The sequence below is a fragment of the Panthera onca genome, chromosome D4 (genome assembly GCF_046562875.1).
Source record: "Panthera onca isolate mPanOnc1 chromosome D4, mPanOnc1 haplotype 2, whole genome shotgun sequence".
In the NCBI taxonomy this organism is placed as follows: Eukaryota; Metazoa; Chordata; class Mammalia; order Carnivora; family Felidae; genus Panthera; species Panthera onca.
In genome coordinates, this window is record NC_138351.1 from 57,896,034 (window position 1) to 57,919,074 (window position 23,041).

Sequence of the window (23,041 nt, forward strand, 5' to 3'; positions counted from 1 at the left end):
AGGAAGTTTCACCTACTTGTTTACCTCTCTGAAGGTCAGTCATAATACTTGACATCTGTTAGAGTGATTTTAACTTTTTAGAATATTTATTATTCACTTAACTGTAGCCTCACTACATCCATGACAATAAGCAAGTCCATTTGACAAATATGCAAATTGAGACAGTAAAGATAAATATCATAAATAAAATCCTACAGAAAAATAACAGCAAAGACAGGTTTATGACTCATTAAGTCATCAACTTGTAGTTATTGAAAATCTATCATGTGCCCAGTATGTGCCAGATGTTGTGAGAATCACAAGGATGTATAAGATCTGGGTGCAGCCCTCAAGTGTATAAAGGGGGCAGTGCATCAATATGTGTCAGATGTTTTACATATGTAATTTTATTTAATCATCTCATCTATCCATCTAGGCATAACTTTTCAAAATCAATGCTCTTTCTGCTATACTTGCTGCCTCCCTGGGAAGGCAAAATGAAAACACATGAGAAGTCCTGCTTAACAAGGCAGACTGACCACATACCAAAAAATTATAAAATTAAAAATAAAATCTCCAAATTATGGGAAGAGCCCAAATGTCCATTGACTGATGAATAAAGAAAATGTGGTAGATAGAGATAGAGATAGAGATAGAGATAGATAGATAGAATGGAATATTACTTAGCGATCAAAAAGAATGAAGTCTTGCTATTTGCAACAATATGGATGAAACTAGAGCATATTATGCTAAGTGAAATAAGCCAGTCAGAGAAAGACAATTATCATATAGTTTCATTCATATGTGAATTTAAGAAATGCAATAGATGAACATAGGGGAAAGGAAGGAAAAATAAGATAAAACAGGGAGGTAAACCATAAAAGACTCTTAAATACAGAGAACAAACTGAGGGCTGCTGAAGGAGAGGTGGGTAGGAGATGGGCTAAATGGGTGATGGGCATTGAGGAGGGCACTTGTTGGAATGAGCACTGGGTGCTCATATGGAAGTGATAAATCACTGGGTTCTACTTCTGAAACCAAGACTACACTTTATGTTAACTAACTTGAAATTAAATTTAAAAAAATAATAAATTACAAAAAAAGAAAATCCCACAAGCTTCTAGTGAGGAATAAAAGATCATATACCAGGATCAAAAACCAGAATAGCATTGGCCTCCTCAGCAGCAACAGCAGAAGGTAAATATTAATGCCTTCAAATGTGTGCCAGAAAATTGTTTGCAGCCTATAATTCTAAATCTAGTAAAACTGTTAATAAAATTCAAGTATAAAGAAATATCCATATGTATAAAGATTCAAAAAATGTATTCATCCTGTATAATCTCTTAGGAAGCTCCTATTGTGTATACTCAAGCAAACCAAGAAAGTAAACTAAGAAAGAAGATAAGGAAGCCAGGAAACATGGAAGCGGGTGAAAAGAAGTCCTAGGATGATAGTTGAATAGCAGGCCTAGAGAACCCCCGTGCAGATTAGAGAAGGACCATAGAGGTATCTGCAGTGGGGGGTCTCCAGAGAGAAAATGTAGTTCTCTGCTTAGGTTCTCACAAGATAGAGGCAACAGAGGGTCAGTGTAAATGCTGGGGCAGCTGAGCTGGTAGAGTAGCTGCTATAAATGCCTATATTTGAATGGTCATTTATGGCAATCTTTCCTTCAGAAAGTGTGAAATGTTGTCTGAGGTACTGTATTCACTTTTGGGCATCAAGTTTAAGAGCATTGAGAAGCTTCTTGAAATGACTATAAAGAAGTACAAACAGGGAATAAATGTGTAACAGCCCTGGCAGAGGATGAACCATCAGTAGACCCAAGATGTTGATGAGTTTTTAGAAGGCAGAAAACGGATAGATTATATACTTTTTAATGTTTATTTATTTATTTTGAGAGAGTGAGCAGGGGAGGGGCAGAGAGAGAGGGAAACACAGAATCCCAAGCAGACTATGTGCTGACAGCACAGAGCCCCATGTGGAGCTGAAACTCAAGGAATGTGAGATCATGGCCTGAGCCAAAACCAACAGTCAGACGTTTAACCAACTGAGCCACCCAGGTGCCCCTAGATTATATTGATAGACAAACCAGGGTAGTGAAAGCTTCAGTGCAAATGCATTCTTCCTGGTAGAGCTCAATCATAGCTCCAAGCTAACATTAGCAGGTATGAAAAGTAGGGGTGGTATATGGAATAATGGTCAAGATAATTAATTTAAAAACTGTCCATAAAACAACATGGGCAATAATTGGCCCCTATACCATCCTGCCACCTGTATAGCATACATATAGTAATAACAAGTGTATTTGCCTTCCAGTCTCAGAAGGGAACTGCTTTCTAAAGAAATGTAAAAATTATCTCAGAAGGCTAGGGCTTCTTTTTTTTTTTTTTTAATTTTTTTAACGTTTTATTTATTTTTGAGACAGGGAGAGACAGAGCATGAACAGGGGAGGGTCAGAGAGAGGGAGACACAGAATCTGAAACAGGCTCCAGGCTCTGAGCTGTCAGCACAGAGCCCAACGCGGGGCTCGAACTCACAGACTACGAGATCATGACCTGAGCCGAAGTCGACCGCTTAACCAACTGGGCCACCCAGGCGCCCCAAGGCTAGGGCTTCTGATGTGGGTCTCATCACTTCAGAGTAAAACCCATTTTATTTCAATTTTAAGGGATTCAAATGTGTTTTCATGTTCCTTGTGTACCTGAGGGTGAGGCCCATCAAATAACACATACTACCTACCTACATAGAACTTGTGCTTCCATGTTCCCATTCAGGAGAGTGGCCTATTGGGGAAACAAAATTAACCAAAGGAAACAAAACCAACCTATAATGATTAAACTACTCTTCTCCTCATATTTTTAAGTGTACTAGAGGGAAAACAGGAACACACAAGAGGAGGAAGAGGGTGAACAAATAAAATAACTGACCCTGGAATAGACATTATAATTCAGGGAAGATAAAAGAACTTTTGAAAAATTCTTATTACTATTCGTAGAAGAAGAAATTGCAGGGGTGCCTGGGTGGCCCTGGGTTAAGCAGCCGACTCCAGCTCAGGTCATGATCTCACGGTTTGTGAGTTTGAGCCCCGCGTCAGGCTCTGTGCTGACAGCTCAGAGCCTGGAGCTGGCTTTGGATTCTGTGTCTCCCTCTCTTTCTCTCTGCCCCTCCCCTGTGCGTGCTCTCGCTCTCTCTCTCTCTCTCTCTCTCTCTCTCTTTCAAAAATAAATAAACAATAAAAAAAATTATAAACAGTTTACAGATAAAATTATATAATGTGGGCAATTTGCTTAAAAGGGGAAGAGGAGTTTTAGGTGTAATAAGACTGGCCCTGAATTGATAGTTGTTGAAGCTGGGTGATGGGCACATGGGGGTTCATTATACTACTTATATAACTTAATAAGTGTTTGAAATTTTTCATAATAAAAAGCTTTTTAAAATCTTATTTTCTGAGAATGGTCTCAATTATACCTGCTCCTTCTGCCTTTTACATCCTTGTCTTCAAAGACTTGCCCATCAGTGACCTCACTTCAATAATGGAGTGATTGAAAGCTCCGGTTCTGGAACTGGTTCAAAACCTGTCTCTCTGGGCACCTGGCTGGCTCAGTTGGAGGAGCATGTAATTCTTGACCTTGGAGTCATGAGTTCAAGCCTCATGTTGGGTGTAGAGATTACTAAAAAAAGATAAATAAACTTGAACACAAAAAAACAAAAAACATGTCTCTCCTAGTTAGTAGCTAAGTGACTTTAGGCAAAATACTTTTCTACTCTTAATGTCAAATTCCTCATCTATTATTAAAACATTTATAAATATAAAATATTTAAATATTAAAATAAATAATATAGAGAGAGTACTGAGCACAAATCCTGGCACTTAATTAGTATTTAATGTATTTTAATAACTTTTAGCTCACTTCAAATCCCAAGGATGCCCAATGGATACAAAAATACATATTCAGAAGGGTACATGCACTCTGATGTCCATAGCATTATCAACAAAGCCCAACTGTGGAAAGACCCCAAATGTCCATCAGCTGATAAGTGGATAAAAAAAGAAGTGATATAAGTAATGACCATTTTTCTATGCCATTTCAAAATTTATACTGCAGTTTTTCTTACTGCATTGCTTAGCACCTCTAGTACAATGTTGATACTATCAATTTTTTTTTCTGACTTGAATGGGATTACATTTAATGTTTTACCATAAAATATGAAGTTTGCCATAGAGTCTGGTAGCTCACTTTTATCAAGATATATTCCAGGGTGCCTGGGTGGCTCAGTCAGTTAAGCGTCCGATTTCAGCTCAGGTCACGATCTCGCGGTCCGTGAGTTCGAGCCCCGCGTCGGGCTCTGGGCAGATGGCTCAGAGCCTGGAGCCTGCTTCTGATTCTGTGTCTCCCTATCTCTCTCTGCCCCTCCCCCATTCATGCTCTGTCTCTCTCGGTCTCAAAAATAAATAAACTTTAAAAAAATAAAATAAAAATAAAATAAAAAAATAAAAAAAGATATATTCCTAACTTGCTTCACTATATACTAACTAATTTGGATGTAAATTTTAAAAAATAAAAAATAAAGTTAAATTTAAAAAAAGATATATTCCTAACTTACTAAGGGTATTTATAGATGTGGAATTTTTATTTGGTCATCTTTTGAGATGATCACTTTTATGCAACTTTAATCTGTTAATAGTACTGAATCTTATTCTTAGATTCTGTAAAGCTAATGTATCTTTATATTCCTGTGATAAACCTAATTAGACAAAAGATATTCATCTCTTCATATACTGCAGAATCTAATTTGCTACTAATTATTTAACATTTTTGCATCTTTGTTCATTAGTAAGACTACCTATAATTTTACTTTTGGTGTGGTATAATTGTATTTTAGAGCTAAAACTATGTATACTAGATTTGTAGAATGCGATGGAAACATTTTTTTAAGCACGTGTTCCTGAACAGTTTGTATAACATAAAAATTATTGAAAGTATAAAGAAATTGTATAAAACTTGTTTAAAAAAAGATGTAGAATATATGTATATATAATATATATATGTTATATATATATATATATATATATATATATATATATATATATTCATATATAGTGGAATATTACTCCACAATCAAAAAGAATGAAATCTTGCCATTTGCAGCAATATGAATAGAGCCAAAGTGCATTATGCTAAATGAAATAAATCAGTCAGAGAAAGACAAAATACCATATGATTTCACTCACATGTGGAATTTAAGAAACAAAACAGATGTTGACATTTGTAGGGGGGGTGTGGAGATAGGGAAACAAACCATAAGAGACTCTAAATAATAGAGATCAGACTAAGGGTTGATGGAGGGAGGTGGGGGGGGGGATGGGCTAGATGGGTGATGGGTATTAAGGAGGGCACTTGTTATGATGAGCACAGGGTGTTGTATGTAAGTGATGAATCACTGTGTTCTATTCCTGAAACCAATATTGCACTGCATGTTAACTAACTAGAATCTAAATAAAAATTTGAAAGGAAAAAAAGATTCCAAGGATGGCTCGTGCTGGGCTTTCTTTTCTGTCCTGTACTACTGCCTAGAGCTTGTGAACTACAGGATGCCCCTGCCCTCCAGGAAAAGAGAGAAGCTTTGTTGAGAGCTAAATGTCCAAAAGTAGACATGAAGCAGCACATGCCTTAGATAACATGTTAATTTAATTCTGTTTCTGATTTCCAGATTTTCCTGTTTTTAGGCAGCATGTGCTTTATCCTAGCAATTGGGCATGGCATTTGGGAAAACAAAAAAGGCTACTACTTCCAGAATTATCTGCCATGGAAAGAATATGTCCCTTCATCAGCTGTCTCTGCCATCCTCGTATTCTGGTCCTACTTCATTATTCTTAACACTATGGTGCCCATTTCCCTTTATGTCAGGTGAGCTTCTTTGACCACTTTGTGTCATAGGGGGAGGAGCTGACTTTATACATCCTGCTTAACTCCCCAACTAGAGTGTAAATGTTTGGGAAGCATAGACTGTATGCTCTTTAACTCTTTACTTTCCACAGTGCCAATGTACAAAACAGTCTGAGAAATGTCTAGAGATTGTATTAGTGCTTTCCATATCCAGAATACTGTACTAGATACTATGAGTTACACAAAGAGAAAACCATCCCTGCCCTCAAATAGCTTATAATGTAACTAAATAAGACATAGAAACACATGCAATAATTGAAAAAATGCACACAAATTTGGTGATGCTGAAGCATAAGTCAGGCAGCCCCTAGTTAATCAATAACATAGGTCCCAAACATACATTTGTAAATCAGTTAATCAGAACTCAACATTTGTTTTCCCCCAGAAACAATGTGGCAAATGGTATTATAGATGTAATTATGACCTAAGTTCTGGGTTCTAAAAGTTGTAAAAGAAAAGAAGGATGTTTCCTTTGCCTTTTCATGGACAAAAATTTGAAATGGGTCAAATAAGCCTTTGAGCTCCTTTTTCTATTTTCATCATTCCCTTTCACATACACACATCCAAACATGTTTTTATATCCTTCTTTCCAGGTTTCCTAAACCCTGCACTGTGACATTCCAACCTGAAAAGCACCCTGCATGACTAAATTATCTTATTAATTTAGTATTTATTGAGCACAGCACCTACTATGTGCCAAGCACTATACTAGGTGCTAGAAATAGAACCATAAATCATAAGACAGCTCTTTCTGTAGATAAGCTTACAACATAGTGTGGAAACAGATACTTAAGTAATTATGGTACAATATGGAAAATGATGTAAGAGAAATATATAGGGAGTGCTATGGGAGACTGGAAAAGGAACAGGTTGGTTCTACCTGGAGAGGCTTGGGGGATTACAGAAAAAGTAACACTCAAACTGGTATTTGAGAGAAGAGTGGAATTCATCATGCAGAAAATAGCAAAACAATATTGCAAACAGAAAGATCAGCATGTGCAAAGGTTTGGTGTGGTCATAGAACAATGAGTAGCCTAGGCTAAAGTGTTGGATGATAATTCAGTATCCTATCCAGGAGAGCCTTAAATGTCAGGCTAAGGATTTTGGATGTTTTTTTAATGTTTGTTTATTTACTTTTGAGAGAGAGGGAAAGCGAGTGCACAAGCATGGGAGGGGACAGAGAGACACACAGAATCTGAAGCAGGCTCCAGGCTCCAAGCTTCAAGCTGTCAAAGTAGAAAATGAACTACTGGGACCTCATCAAAATAAAAAGCTTCTGCACAGCGAAGGAAACAATCAGCAAAACTAAAAGGCAACCGACAGAATGGGAGACAATATTTGCAAATGACATATCAGATAAAGGGTTAGTATCCAAAATCTATAAAGAACTTCTCAAACTCAACATCCAAAAAACAAATCATCCAGTGAAGAAATGGGCAAAAGACATGAATAGACACTTCTCCAAAGAAGACATCCAGATGGCCAACCGACACATGAAAAAATGCTCCGCATCACTCATCATCAGGCAAATATAAATCAAAAACACAATGAGATACCACCTCACACCTGTCCGAAGGGCTAACATTAACAACTCAGGCAACAACAGATGTTGGCAAGGATGCGGAGAAAGAGGATCTCTTTTGCACTGCTGGTGGGAATGCAAGCTGGTGCAGCCACTCTGGAAAACAGTATGGAGGTTCCTCAAAAAACTAAAAATAGAACTACCCTACAGCCCAGCAAATGCACTACTAGGCCTTTATCCACAGGATACAGGTGTGCTGTTTCGAAGGGACACATGCACCCCCATGTTTATAGCAGCACTATCAACAATAGCCAGAGTATGGAAAGAGCCCAAATATCCATCGATGGATGAATGGATAAAAAAAAATGTGGTATATATACACAATGGAGTATTGCTCGGCAATCAAAAAGAAGGAAATCTTGCCACTTGCAACTACATGGAACTGGAGGGTATTATGCTAAGTGAAATTAGTCAGAGAAAGACAAAAATCCTATGCCTTCACTCATATGAGGACTTTAAGAGACCAAACAGATGAACATAAGGGGAAGGAAACAAAAATAATATAAAAACAGGAAGGGGGACAAAACAGAAGAGACTCAAATATGGAGAACAAACTGAAGGTTACTAGAGGGGTTGTGGGAGGGAGGGTGGGCTAAATGGGTAAGAGGCACTAGGGAATCTACTCCTGAAATCATTGTTGCACTATATGCTAACTAATTTGGATGTAAATTTTAAAAAATAAAAAGTAAAATTAAAAAAATAAAAATAAAATGATATACAACCCCCCCCCCCCAAAAGGCTGTCAAAGTAGAGCCTGATGTGGGGCTCGAACTTATGAACTGTGGGATCATGACCTGAGCCAAAGTTGGACACTTAACCGACTGAGCCATGCAGGTGACTCCCAAGGAGTTTGGATTTTATCCTAAAGGCAGCAAAGATTTTTCTAAGGAAAGAAATGATATGATTAAATGTTTGGGTTTAGAGAAATAGCTATGTTGGTTGGTATGGCAAAGGAAGGGAGGGATCAAGATTCAGTGCTTGAGGACCTGTAGAGTCAGTAATGTGGGCTAGAGCACTCCTGCCTCACCTGAAATTAAACAAACAAACAAACATGTTGCTCAATGCAGTTGTCTTTTAGAAGTGACCAAAACTAACACACATTAAGCACAAATGGTGATAGGAAGGAGGCCCATTAAAAATCTTAACTATTTTAAAATGAAGATGCTTGTTAACCATAAAGAATCTATAATATGCATTATTTGGAACAGAAGAGGAATGTGATAAAGGCAATAGGGAAAATTCAGGTAAAGTGAAGAGGACACTATTAGGGGGAGAAGCTACCCCACAGGCAGATTGCCCCTGCCAGGAATTTTATCAGGTCAGCTTCTATGACCTGTTTCTGATTTTCACAGATCCTTCCCTTCTTCTGAAACAAGTTTCTGAGTGTTTAAGTTTCTCTTCCTTGCCAGTGGATTTACATGACAGCCACAGTAATCCTCTAATTAAACCTAAACAGCCTTTTATTAGGTAGTTCATAATTCTACCAGGCCTTGCATTACTGCAAAAGTTCAAAACTTTTTATTTTTCCTGGATATGTTTTGGAAAAAGAAAAAATGAAAGGGGGTTATGCCTCAGCAAAATTAATGAAGTATATCCGGATCCAGATGGTAAAGCACTGAGTGAAAATGGTCGAGATCAGATTTACATTGGGTTGGCTGGTGGGAATGTCCTTCAAAATCCATGGTAGGTTCCCAAGGAGGATATTCTGATTTTCAGATGCTGGCCCTGACCTATTAAGAAGGAAACCAGGATTATGTATTTGATATGTTCTAACCCAGGACGCTTCTTTTCTTGCTTTCTCCATAGTGTTGAGATAATAAGATTGGGCAACAGTTGCTATATCAACTGGGATCGGAAGATGTTTTATGCACCAAAGAACTCACCAGCACAGGCTCGCACCACCACCCTTAATGAGGAGCTTGGCCAGGTCAAATACGTGTTCTCTGACAAAACAGGAACCCTGACTCAGAACATCATGGTTTTCAATAAGTGTTCTATTAATGGGATGTTCTATGGTATGCATGTCTTCCTGCTTTCCCTGAGTCCTGGGGAAATTCTACTTTGCAGATTGTTTTCAAGAATAATCTGCCTCTAATTCTATATACCTCTGAAATTCACATTTATCTCTTATTCTCACAACCTTCTTTACTCATTAAACAAAGATCACCTACTCCATTCAGTTGCTTACCAAAAAGCATTTATTTCACACCTTATAGAGGTAATCCATTGTGTTGGACATTGGAAATACCAAGATGTACAAGACTTAATCTCTGTCCTCAAGGAATTCCCAATGTCTTGAGAGGGTCAGTTCACTCTCATATTAAATCACACAGAGAAACCAGCATATTGTTGAAGCTGTTAATCTCCTGATTCCCCCTCAGACCAATAAGCAGTCTTGAGAGAAGCCATCAAAGGATAGTCAAGTTGGTTGGGCAGGGTCCCCAATGCCCAATTCCTCATCCATTTCATGCCTTAAGCCTAAACTTATTTTTGTGACAGGGTTAAGTCCTCGGGTATGTGAACATTCATGCCCAATGCACTAACTAGCTGAGGAAGGCAATCACATCTAAAAAGGTAGAGCATTTCTACTCTGGGGTGATGAAAAAGCTTTGAAACTAGAGAGATGTGTAGTATACAACATTGTAAATGCACTACCTGCCTCTGAATTGTACACTTTAAAAGGTTAATTGTATGTCATATGCCTTTCACCTCAATTAAAAAATAATTAAAAATTTAAGATTAAAATTTAAGATTAAGATTTTTTTAAAAAGCTACTATTTCCTATTATCCCTGCCAAACAACTTTTCCTATGTATAAACTCTGAAAGCCTATTTTTAGATGAGTTGATTTGGGTAAAGATCTTAATTCTCTGTCTCATTATAAGATCTGATGATACACTGGGTAAGGTTGAAAGGGCCATGGGTGTTTCTTCTTCTTTTTTTTTTTTCTAATTCTTTTTTAATGTTTATTTACTTTTGAGAGAGATAATGAGTGGGGGAGAGGCAGAGAGAGGGAGAGAGAGCGAGAATTCTAAGCAGGCCCCACCTTCTGAAGACCCCACAAACTATGTGGGGCTTGAACCCACAAACTATGAAGAGTCAGAGGCTTAACCGACTGAGCCACCCAGGTGTCCCAAAAGGGCCATGGTTGTTTCTATGCTTGACATAAGACTCTTCCACTGCTATTTTATTTATACTATCTGCTAGCCAAGAATCCTAAACATTCTTGCACTATTTTCATATTTCTTCTAGGTAACTTTTCTGACTGGAGGGCTTCATGAAATAGAAGGTCTTTCCCACATCCAGTGACTAACTTCCAGCCTCACCTCACACTTAAGGGAGAAGAGTTGGGGCCCAAGCAAATGACCTCTTACCATTAGCTTGGGGAGTGGAGCTTACTGGGACACTAAGGGCTGGGTGGCCTGAGGAGATTCAAGGAAGCTTGATGGGAAGTCTGGGATGATAGAATCAGAAGCAATAAGCTGTTAACCTTCCTTTAAATTACGATATGACCCCATAAATCTATTCCTAGGTATATTCCCCTCAAAAGATGGAAAACAGGGATTCAAACAGATAGATATATGCTGGCATTCATTGCAGCATTATTCACCAATAGCCCAAAGGTAAAAACAACCATGTGTCCGTCAACAGATGAATGGATAAACAAATTGTGGTATATCCATTCAAAGCAATATTACTAAGTCATAAAAAGTAATGAGGTTCTGACACATGCTACAACATGGATGATTCTTGAAAACTTTATACTAAGTGAAATAAGCCAAACACAAAAAGAAATAGTGTATGATTCTACTTATATGAAATATCTAGAATAGACAAATTTATAGAGACAAAAAGTGGAGGTTATCAGGGGCTAGGGATAGGGAGGAATTGGGGAGTTTCTGTTTAGAATGCTGAAAAAATTTTGGAAATTTATAATGGTGATTATTGTACCACACTGTCAATGTGATTAATGACACTGAATTGTATGCTAACAAATGGTTAAATTTTTATGTTATATGTATTTTATCACAGCAAAAAAAATAATTTAAACATTTCTTTAAAACCCTTGCCAAGTCTCTGCTCTCTTTACTTATCAACAGGTCATGTCTATGACAAAAAGGGAATGAAAGTAGAAGTCTCTGAGGTGAGTGATTACAGTTACCTGTGATATGCGTGAGAGCTGAGACCATGCTAAACAGCAGCATCTTTGACACAAATTGAGAGTCCCTTAGCCCCTGAAATAGTAAAGCTTTTATTGGCCCATAATATCAGAAAGCATTATATAAATGACCTATGTTTATTTGAGGGGATTTGGGTTTGTGCTTTAAAATCAAAATAGCTTTCTTTCTTTTTTCTTTTTTCTTTTTTCCTATTTGAAAAATAGTCTTTCCTCATATTAAAAAAGTCCAGTCAGGGTGCCTGGGTGGCTCAGTCGGTTGAGCGTCCAACTTCAGCTCAGGTCATGATCTCATGGTTCGTGAGTTAGAGCCCAGAACTCGAGCTCACTACTGTCACTGCAGAACTCTCTTTGGAGCCCCCTCTCTCAGTGCCCCTCCCCCACTCAGGCTCTCTTTCTCCAAAATAAATTTGTTTTAAAATCCAATCAATACAGGGGTGCCTGGGTGGCTCAGTCGGTTGAGCGTCCGACTTTGGCTCAGGTCATGATCTCGTGGTTCGTGAGTTCGAGCCCTGCGTCGGGCTCTGTGCTGACAGCTCAGAGCCTGGAGCCTGCTTCAGATTCTGTGTCCCCCTTTCTCTACACCCCACCCCTGCTTGTGCTCTGTCTCTCTCTGTCTTTCAAAAATGAATAAACATTTTTAAAAAATCCAATCAATACAGAAATGTATGAAGAAGAAAGTGAAAATCGTTCAATCTTCTTTAGAAAACCAATGTAAAATTTGGGGGTATATTCTTTCACGTGTTTTCCATGTGTGTATATGCACACACATATACATCAAGATCTAATGATAGATGGATGGATGGATGGATGGAAGGAATGGAGGGAGAGAGGAAAGAGAACAAAGGGAAAAAGGAAAGAAAGAGGAAGCATCATAGCATGTATCCTATTTGCAGCCTCCTTTTTATTCACTTGACATTATATTCTAGTCCCATTTCCATGTCAGTAAATTTAGGTCCACATCATCATTTTGAATGAGTGGCATATCCATTTGTATTAGTGTACCTTAATTTATTTAACCAATCCCCTATTTTTATTCCATTTTATTTTGTTATTATTATAAATAGCACTGTGGTAAGCACCCTGGTACTTACAGTTTTGTCTCTTCTTCTGATAATTATTTCCTTCGAACGAACTCCTGGGAGTGAAACTGATTGGTCAAAGGGTAGCCACATTTTTAGCACGTTTAATATTGCCATATTGCTCCTAGATAGATTGCATCAGTTTATAATCCCACCAAAAATATATAATAATTATTTTTTCTCATATCCTTATGAGTACTGAGTATTAATAATTTTTTAATCTTTAGAAATTTAATTGGTTAAAATGGCATCTCATGTTATTTACCTCTCTCTGATTACTAATCAGATTGAATCATTTTTATGTGCTTATTTCCCCTTCCCACTTTATTGCCTGTTTATAGTTATTTTCTCAGTTGCCCGTTCATATTCTTTGCCCTTTTTTTCTTACTTGAAAGTACTTTTTATAAAGTAAAAATAACAACCTTTCCTTTGGCACATACAGTACAGTTACTTTCCCCATTTTTGTCTTTTGGGTTTTGTTTATATTTTTTTCTGTGTAGAAGTTTTTTTTTTTTTCTGTGTAGAAGTTTCTAATGTATGTGATCAAATTTGTCATGTCAGTCTTTTTCCTTTATAGCTTCAGGAACATTATATTGCAACATACTGAATAGTTGTATCCCACACAATTATAAAAATATCTTCCTATTCATTCTTTCTATTTCTAGCTGGTTCATTTTGACTATTTTCTCCAGTATTGGATCTCAGCTTTTGTTTATATATTTGATATTAAACATCCCTTCATAGGGCTTTGTCCGTTACCTTTATGATACTCCTCACCCTATCCCTTTCCTTCTATAACTAATTCCAAACCCTTAGTCACTGGACTTATATACCAAATAGCTAACTCCAGCTCCCAACTACTTTCTCACCCCTATCTATCCAAAGAGATTGGGAAAGGGATAGAAAATCTACTTTTTCCCCCCTTAAATCCCCTTCTAGAGTCTCTGCAAATGACTTTGGCAATATAAACAAAGTTATAGCTTATAGGGAATAAACTGTTATTCTGGAGTTTCTTTCCCCTACCTCTTCCTTCCACTACTGATTAATCATAACATGTGTTCCACTGGATCACTGGACTCTTTTTTCTCTTGTAAACAAGCTTACCTGTTGCCTCATCTCTTCATAAAAATGATTTCTTCTCCCTGCCTTGATTGACTTTCCCTGAGAACATCCCTTTTCCTCCATCTCCTATTCTGCATACCAAAAGCCCAAATGTATTGTCTTCATTATCCTGTGCTAACTTTAAACCGTTACTTTTTCTTCCTCTTATAATTTTTCCTCCTGTGATGCTTATGACTTCTGGCAATGCTCCTCCTTAACTCTTCCTGTCATTGACATCTATGCATCTTCTGACTTCTTCATCTCATTCACTGAGGACTTTGAAAATTGGCTCCTATTCTTCCTCTGTACCCAATCCCTACTATCATCTTGGGTGGTACTGGCTACTTTATGGATGATCTGTCACCATGGATGCTTTCAGATGTCAGAAAAAATATGCCTTTCAGATGACCTGTAGTACCCCAAAAATCTTCATCACCCTTTTCCATGTCACTATCTAGAATTGTACTACTCTGAAATTGTAAACTCTCTCATCATGATCTCTGGTCACATACCTTATTTCTCTATCTCTCTTAGTACTTGACTTCTGCTATATATGCCTGCTTTCTTATCTTTGGAAAACTCACAAGCCCTCAGCTCTCCTTTTTCTCCAAGTCTGTCAATTCCTCATGGCTTTACTTCCCTTCCTGTCTTGCCCCCATCTGTACCCAGGATCATAAATATCCTCAGTACCTTACTAGTCCTTTTTCTCTTTAATCACTCACCAAATCTCAACCTTTAATTAACCAAGCCATCTATCCTTTTCTGTTCTAATCTCAGAGTGCCAAGCACTTTTTGGAGATCACAAACTCATTAAAAATTCAGAAACTCCAACCTCTTTTAGGCTTCCAATATTATTTGGATAATTTTTTACTAATTTGTGGTCAGCGTCATACTTAATTCTGCATGTTAGCTATTCTAGAATTCACCCTCAGGCCTTCTACTACATCCCCCTCTGTCCCCAATATGCAGCAGATGATATTGCCTTCAACTTTACTGAGAAAAATTCAAACTATCCCCTAAATATCCTTTTCCATACATACTTCAGAACACACCTTTACCTAGTTTCCTTCAGTCTCAAAAAAGGTATCCTGTTTTCTTTCAATACAAGTCTCTTTGTATATTTTACATTCCATCCCTTTCTACTTCTTCAGGAACCTCAGTCAGTCCTGTATTCGCTCCTTCTTAATATCTGAAAGTTATTCTTCTTATGTGATTCTTTCCCTTCAGCTCAAATTTTCCCTTCCTTATAAAAAAAAATACTTAGTACATCCCTACAATGGAATATTATTCAGCAGTAAGAATAAATGAGCTATCAAGCCACACACACAAAAGGAAGAACCTAAAATGCATACTGCTAAGTGAAGAAGCTAATCTGAAAAGGCTACATACTATGATTCCAACTATATGACATTCTGGAAAAGGCAAATTAGTACAGACGGTAAAAAGATCAGTGGTTGCCAGGGTCTTGGTGAGAGGTGGAGAGAGAGATGAAGCAGTAGAGCGGAACACAGGAGAGTTTTAGGGCAGTGGAACTATTCTGTGTGATGCTGTCATGGTAGATTCATTACAATATGTATGTTTCAAAACCCATAGAACTGTACAGAATTCTACTGTAAACTATATACTTTAGTTCATAATAACGTATTAATATTTGTTTGTCGGTTGTAACAAATGTACTACACTAATGTGAGATGTGAATAGAGGAAATCAGAGTAGAAAGAAGAGAGAGATAATATATGGGAACTTCTTGTACTTTTGCCCAATTTTTTTGTAAACCTAAGACTATTCTAAAAATGAGTATTAACTTAAAATAAAATAGTTAAAAAAATTAGTTAAAATAACCCTAAGCCCATTAACCAGAGGTAACCACTAAAAATAAATTTTTATATTTTATTTTGACTCATATTTTAAAAAGCACTTAGAACCATTCCTGTATTACCCTCTAGACATTGTCTGTCTCCCATCAGTCCAAAATACTTACTGAGTATCAACCATATGTCAGACTTTGAGTAAATGCTAAAGGTTGGAGGAAAACAAAAGAGACATTTTCCCTACCTTCAGAGAGTTGGCAGACTTGAGAAGGAGCCATATAAGTAAACAGGCAATTACAGAGGTCTCTAACTCCTCACCTTTCTTTAATTCTTCAACCTACTCTCTGTAATAAGATTCTGTCCTATGATAGCCACTGAAACTATCCTAGCCAAGCTCACTAATGACTGCCTTGCTGTTAAGTCCTTACTCAACTTCTCTGCAGATTTTAACACCTAAACTCCACTTTTTCTTAAAGTTTTCTTGTCCATTGGGTCCTGTTAAATAGCTCTGTTCTTGTTTTTTCTTCCTGTCTGCTTTTTCTCATCAACTTGGCCATAGGGACTGATGTTCTCCAAGGCTCTATTATTGAACCTCTTCCCCATCTGTATCGTCTCCCGGAATAATCTCATGTATTTACATGACTTTAACTACCACATACTTACTGATGAATTCCAAATACATCTATCAAAGGAATCCTTTGTAGCTCCCTCCCACCCATGGCCAAGGCTAAAGATACTTTATAAAAACTATTTATAGCTATGTCACAGCATCTCCAGGAGTTTCTTCAGTTGCCACCTCTACCCTCCATTCTGAATCCACTTCCTTTCACTTGATATCCCCAGTTTCCATCCTTTTGTCTGGTACCTGGATTTGCCTTTCAACCTTTTTTAACTGGTTGTTTGGCTTTCAATTTCAGAATTATCCATGAATGCTACTTCTCAGGTCATGCTGTACTGCAGCTCCAAGCCAGCCCTGCCTCACTGCTGTACCCAGCCAGGTGCAGTATTCTCAAACATTACTTGCCTGGAAGAGGAGATTAGAAACTAACTCAAATCTCTTACCTAAACTTCAAAACTATATAGGTCTGCTTTCATTACTACCTGTTAGTCCTTCAAGTATCTCCAATTTAGTCCATCAGAAACCTCCTCCTGACAGGTATCCTATCACAGTGAATGAAGAAATATAAAATTATTCTTAACTCTTTCCCTCTGTCCCCCTCATATCATGTTGCATAATTCTAGCTCCCTATATATTCAAACCATCCCCTTATTTTAATATTTATTGTTACTATATCATTTCTCTTGTGGATTACTGAATGATCTGACTGATCTCCCTGCTTCTCATCTTGCTAGTTCCAGTATATCTTCCATGCTGCTACCAGAGGACTTTATCTGACACAAAGCTAATTATGTCACTTTCTCTTTTTTTTAATGTTTATTTCAGAGAGAGAGGGAGACACAGAATCCGAAGCAGCTCCAGGTTCTGAGAAGTTAGCACAGAGCCTGATGTGGGGCTCAAACTTACAAACTAAGAGATCATGACCTGAGCTGAAGTCAGATGCTTAACCAGCTGAGCCACCCAGGCATCCCTAATTATGCACTTTCAGCAGAAAATTGCTGTGACTCCCTATTGCCTATAAGATGGCAATGCAGGATCTACCTCATGCCTACCTCTTCAGCTTTTCTCACATCACTCACCAGCTTCCAGTTCAAAGAGTGTGCCAGTGTAAGAGCCCAGCTCTAGAAAAGCCTCAGGAGATACTATATGATGAATTATCTTAAATTACTGGAACCGCAAACTTCCCAGAGCTTACAATTCTGTGGTTGGCCAGGTCTGGGGCTTGGCTCTGGACCTGACCATACTTTAACACCACTATGACAAAACTCCTTCTAGATGTGATATAGAAAAGAGCCAATATAGCTCACTAAAACTTCCCTTTCCCTGACACAGCACGAACCAGGACAGTTGTGTCTGTGCTTGACATATTGGGGCCTAGCACAGGTAGCACCACAACTACAAAGAACTGGAAAAGTATCCTTGAGAATCCTGGTATGGATTGGAGAAGTTTGTTGCTAACATCACACTCCAGGATGGGGTAAAAGAAGCTCAAGGCCAAATCAAGTCAGAAACAAATGTTTACCCAAGGTGGCCACCAGAAGCCTAACCAAAATAGAGAATGAGAGTCAATATCTAAAGGAACCAGGAAAATGTTAGTGAATATTAGGTCCAGAGATTGAGGTAAGGGCAATGACCATGAGGGTTAGAAGCAGGAAGGAACCAGAGATGCTGACAGATCAAGTAAAATGGCTCAAAATTAAGTCTGTGATAAACAAGTATGTACTGAAGCTTCCTTGTTATATACTCTTGCCTCTATCTTGCAGTATTTGTCTCTAGCCCCTGTAGAATTAAATAGAAATAGTGCAACACAGTGATAGTCACTGTACTTAGGACTCAGCTCCCTTCCCAGCCCCCAAAATCAGACAGAGGACAGCCAGAGACAAAACTTTTTCCCGATACCATTTATTAATATGGAGCAGTTACCTCCTCATATCTTCAGGTTTGGTTATCATGGATTTGGGACTTAGAAGCTCTCTGCTGTCAGCACAGAGCCCGCTTTGGATCCTCTGTCTCCCCTCTCTCTGCCCCTCCCCTATGCACACGTACTTTCCCTCTTCCTCTCCTTCCCCCTCCCTGTCTCTCTCTCTCTCTTTCTCTCTCTCTCTTAAAAATAAACATTAAAAAAAGAAGAAGAAGAATAGAACGTGAAGATGGCCACTGATCATTCAGGGTAGCTGGGGAAGAAAGGGGGCAAGAAGGGTCTGCCAGGCAGTGCTCAGCTTGTCTCCTATGGGATGGATCTTTCCTGGTCCAAGGGAATGATGAGAACTACAAAGGCCTTAGAAACCAGCACAAAGTCTCCTCCATTTATCTTTCTTTTCTCCTCCCACCCTCCTAAGAATTCTCATCATGTTCCAGAAGCTGTCCCCAAATAGATCTTCTGTAAAGTGTCAGGCTGCTACTAAGAAGTTTGTTCTGACTTCTGTGTTCCAGGAAACAGAAAAGGTCGACTTCTCCTACAACAAACTGGCTGATCCTAAGTTTTCATTTTATGACAAGACTTTGGTAGAAGCAGTGAAAAAGGGAGATCGCTGGGTACACTTGTTTTTTCTCTCACTCTCATTGTGTCATACCGTGATGTCAGAAGAGAAAGTGGAAGGTGAGGAGGGGCCTGTGGTCTCATGGGCTAAGAATATGTCATAGAACCTAGGATGGCTACAGGTGGGTTTGGCTTGATATCATTTATAATGGCTTAATCTAAGAACTTCCTAATAGGGAGTGTTGTCCAGCAATGGGATGGATAGACAAGTAGTGAGCTTCCCATCACTGGAGATATTCAAGTAGAAGACAGCCTCTTGGTCTTAAAGAGGATTCAGTCATTGGATAGGGGCCAAATGATGCTATCTAGGGAGCTTCCAATCTTGAGATTCAACAATGTTCTGTCACAGAATCTATCTGAATTGTCCCCAAGATCAGCCACATTATCTCTAACAAGACTTCCTGAAGGAGGAGTTGAGTTGTCCTCTTGTTGCTTCATAATTTCAAGGTATCCCCACATAGCCTGGTTTCTTTAACAATCAAGTATGACTGTGACACCCATGAATTTACTCAAACCTCTTTGACAAACAATGAATGAGAAATGACTGATTAAAAATGAAGAATTTTTTTGGTAACAAACAAGAATTTTGGCAACCAAATAAATCATATCCTTTAAGGCAACGTACCTTTAGTGTAATACCCTTAGTAACACCTTATATTTGAATATTTTTTAAATGTTTATTTATTTTGAGAGAGACAGAGTGTGAGTGGAGGAGGGGCAGAGACAGAGGGAAAAACAGAATCCAAAGCAGGCTCCAGGCTCAGAACCATCAGCATAGAGCCTGATGCCCAGCCTGAACCCACAAGCTGTGAGATCATGATGTGAGCTAAAGTCAGACACTCAACTGACTGAGCCACCCAGGCGCCCCAGTAACACCTTTAGTTTTACAAATTGCTTACATTTATATTATCTCCCACAAGCTTCACAACAGCCCTCTTAACTAAGCATAATGAGAAAAATTACCCCAGTTTTATAGAGGGAAACTGAAACTAAAAGAGATTAAATGACTTGCTTAAAATCCTATAGTTAAGAAGGGCAAAGATAAGAACCCAAATCTCATTTCTCTTGGCCCAGTGAGATCCCATCCCACCACAGGTATCTCCAGACCTGGCATTCTAACAAGTTGCTATTATTTGAAGCATATTTGGGCTTGTCATTTTTTATTGACTTACGTGACAAAGTAGGAAACAAACAAGAAAAATAGTCTTACTGTTTCATAGATACATCTTATGTCTGACCTAAAATTATGTGTCCCGTGTGACTTATCCACAAGTATAAGACTCTGATGATGCATAACTGTTTTTAAAAATCAAATTGCCTGGGGCACCTGGGTAGCTCAGTTGATTAAGCTTCCAGCTCTTGATTTCAGCTCAGGCTATGAGCTCACGGTTCATGAGTTCAAGCCCCACAGTGAGCTCCATGCTGACAGTGTGGAGCCTGCTTGAGATTCTCTGTCTCCCTCTCTCTCTACCCTTCCCTTACTCTCTCTCTCAAAATAAATAAACATTTAAAATAAAAAATCAGGGGCGCCTGGGTGGCTCAGTCGGTTAAGCATCCGACTTCAGCTCAGGTCACGATCTCACGGTCCGTGAGTTCGAGCCCCGCATCGGGCTCTGGGCTGATGGCTCAGAGCCTGGAGCCTGCTTCCGATTCTGTGTCTCCCTCTCTCTCTGCCCCTCCCCTGTTCATGCTCTGTCTTTCTCTGTCCCAAAAATAAATAAACGTTAAAAAAAATTTTAAAAAATAAAATAAAATAAAATAAAATAAAATAAAATAAAATAAAATAAAATAAAATAAAAAATCAAATTTACCTTCCAAAGAGAAATAATCCAAAATATACCTCAGGTTGTAGTGATATTTTGAAAGAGGAATTACACATTTTTCGATGCTAAAGTGTTTGCATCGATCAGTGCAGTTTTTTGCCCAGCTCTTTTTGGGACCAAAATAATCTGAAGCAGTTACTAGAATTCAGTAGTTTGTGATGAGAAAAAAACAATACATGTCACAACTGAGGACTGAAAAGGTTTTTGTTGTTAATTTTCTGAAGTGTTTCTTCACAATCTAGGAAAGTATTTTTTCAACTATGGACACTGAAAACTATAAGTTAAAATTACCTTATAATGACAAAATGGGAAAGAATAAATTTTTATTTTATTCTACTGTAAAAAAATTAAAGACAGAAATGTCTTGAGTAATATGAGATTGAAAGACTTATTCACCAGAATAAGTCATTTACCTTCCCCAAGTGAGAGTTTCAAAGGTGACAATACTCATGTATTTTTTAATTGTTTGTTACATCATCAGTCTTATTATTATCAATCATATTATCCTATGCTATATATCCTATCCTTATTATCCTATCTTATAGGAGTGTCCATCGAAGTGTAGCCAGTCTCATGTAGAAGCAGTTTATGCAGAACCACTTGCCTGAAACTCACCCAGGAGATTTGTTAAAAATTCAATTTATTGGGTCATCCTCCCAGATTTTGTGATTCTGGATTCAGTAAGCTTGAATAGGGCCCAGGAACCTGCATTTTAACAAGCTCCTGACCCATCTTTATCCACTAAAATAAGAGAGTAATTGTGTTTGTTCATTTGTGTATATTGCATATACCATGTACCTCTGTAATACCAATTCAGGTCTGTGAAATAAGTTGAAAATATTGGAAAGGAAAAAAAAACAAACAAACAACCTGTCATGCAATCTGGCCTTTTAGGGTCAAACTTGTGAGGAAGTTTGAAGAAAGATGTCTGGGCTCCATATTTACTTAAGTCCCTTGGTGTCACTTCTGGGTTGACTTCACTTGCACATCTCTTCGGGCTCTTGTTGCCCTCTTCTCTCCTACCAGGTAAGCTGGTATACCAGGCTCAGTCCCCAGATGAAGGTGCCCTTGTCACTGCTGCCAGGAACTTTGGTTTTGTGTTCCGTTACCGCACCTCTGAGACAATTGCAGTAGTTGAAATGGGTGAGACCAAAGTCTACCAACTGCTGGCTATTTTGGACTTCAACAATGTGCGCAAGAGGATGTCTATTGTTGGTAGGTGCCCCTCCTAGTCAGTCCTCTCCCCTTATTTGTCTTTCATACACATTCACACGTTGACTTTCTCTTTTATATACACACGGATGTTTTCTCCCACTCACATGCCTTCTCAAAGGTACTGTTCCTCAAATACAAACACATAGCCATTCCTACTTTCTCACATACCCAAATAATTTCTCTTTGAGAGCTTGTTACCATATACTTCTTTAGTGTTCCTAGATAGTGGCTTGTCTGAACCCCCAAAGCCAAGATGAAAACAGAGAATAAATCCATGAAGCCTGACCTTGGAATAAGAGATGGGGGCAGACAATATAAGGGAAATTCATAGTATCTTACTCTCAATTAGTTTTGGCCTCAGACGGAAGAGGAAGAAGGTCATTTTTCATTCTTGGTCCTTACTAGGTATGGACCTTGGTCTAGAACCTAAATGTGAGAAGCTAAATGTGATTCTGAATCAGTCTTCCACAAGAACCCATGGAACACAGGAACCCATGGAAGAACTGGTTCCATAAGTTCTCCTCCCACCCTCACTGGCCCTTACGGCATTATTTATCCTCTGTGACTGCTCACTGAGTGCTTAGCCCCCTAAAGGACCAGAAATAAATGTCATGGGAACAGCCTCATGCCATCCCTCAGTGGCCCAGACAAGTTCTTGTAACAATGGGCCTATGTGATTACTCTTCTTAATTTGTTTATCCTTAGTGAGGACACCTGAAGATCGAGTAATGTTGTTTTGCAAGGGCGCAGACACCATCCTCTGTCAGCTGCTCCATCCATCCTGTAGGTTCCTCAGAGATGTGACCATGGAACATTTAGATGTAAGTGTTTAGGTTGCCCGGGAAGGAAACTGTGGGTGGTTCTTTGTATGCGGATATGTGTACACATATATGTCCTTGTGTCTGTGTGTTACTTATATTAGTATCTTAATAACATTAGTATCTTAGTATAAGATATTAGTATCTGTGTCTCTTTAATTGATGGAAGAATAAAAACTACTTCATTCTGTGGTATTCCTACAGACTCCATTGCCAACTTCTGTGTCAAGAATTTAGATAGCACAGGATCTCAGGGGCATGACTGGGCGTGATGAGGATTGTATCTGTGGGAGCACTTCCCACAATCAAAATGGTTCTCTCTGTAATTCCTGGTTCCGGAGGTCCCAT

General features: G+C 38.4%; 1 protein-coding gene across 3 annotated transcripts in view; it reads left to right on the top strand.

Moving 5' to 3' along the window:
- Positions 1 to 23,041, top strand: part of LOC132663248 (phospholipid-transporting ATPase FetA-like) — a 107,053-nt gene that overhangs the window by 61,225 nt on the left and 22,787 nt on the right. For all 3 annotated transcript variants that reach the window (XM_060609399.3, XM_060609398.3, XM_060609397.3), the window contains exons 13-18: positions 5,692 to 5,888; positions 9,316 to 9,524; positions 11,609 to 11,652; positions 18,732 to 18,897; positions 21,687 to 21,875; positions 22,581 to 22,696. In XM_060609399.3, the coding sequence (XP_060465382.3) occupies positions 5,692 to 5,888; positions 9,316 to 9,524; positions 11,609 to 11,652; positions 18,732 to 18,897; positions 21,687 to 21,875; positions 22,581 to 22,696 (921 nt within the window). The remainder of the gene's footprint in view (positions 1 to 5,691; positions 5,889 to 9,315; positions 9,525 to 11,608; positions 11,653 to 18,731; positions 18,898 to 21,686; positions 21,876 to 22,580; positions 22,697 to 23,041) is intronic.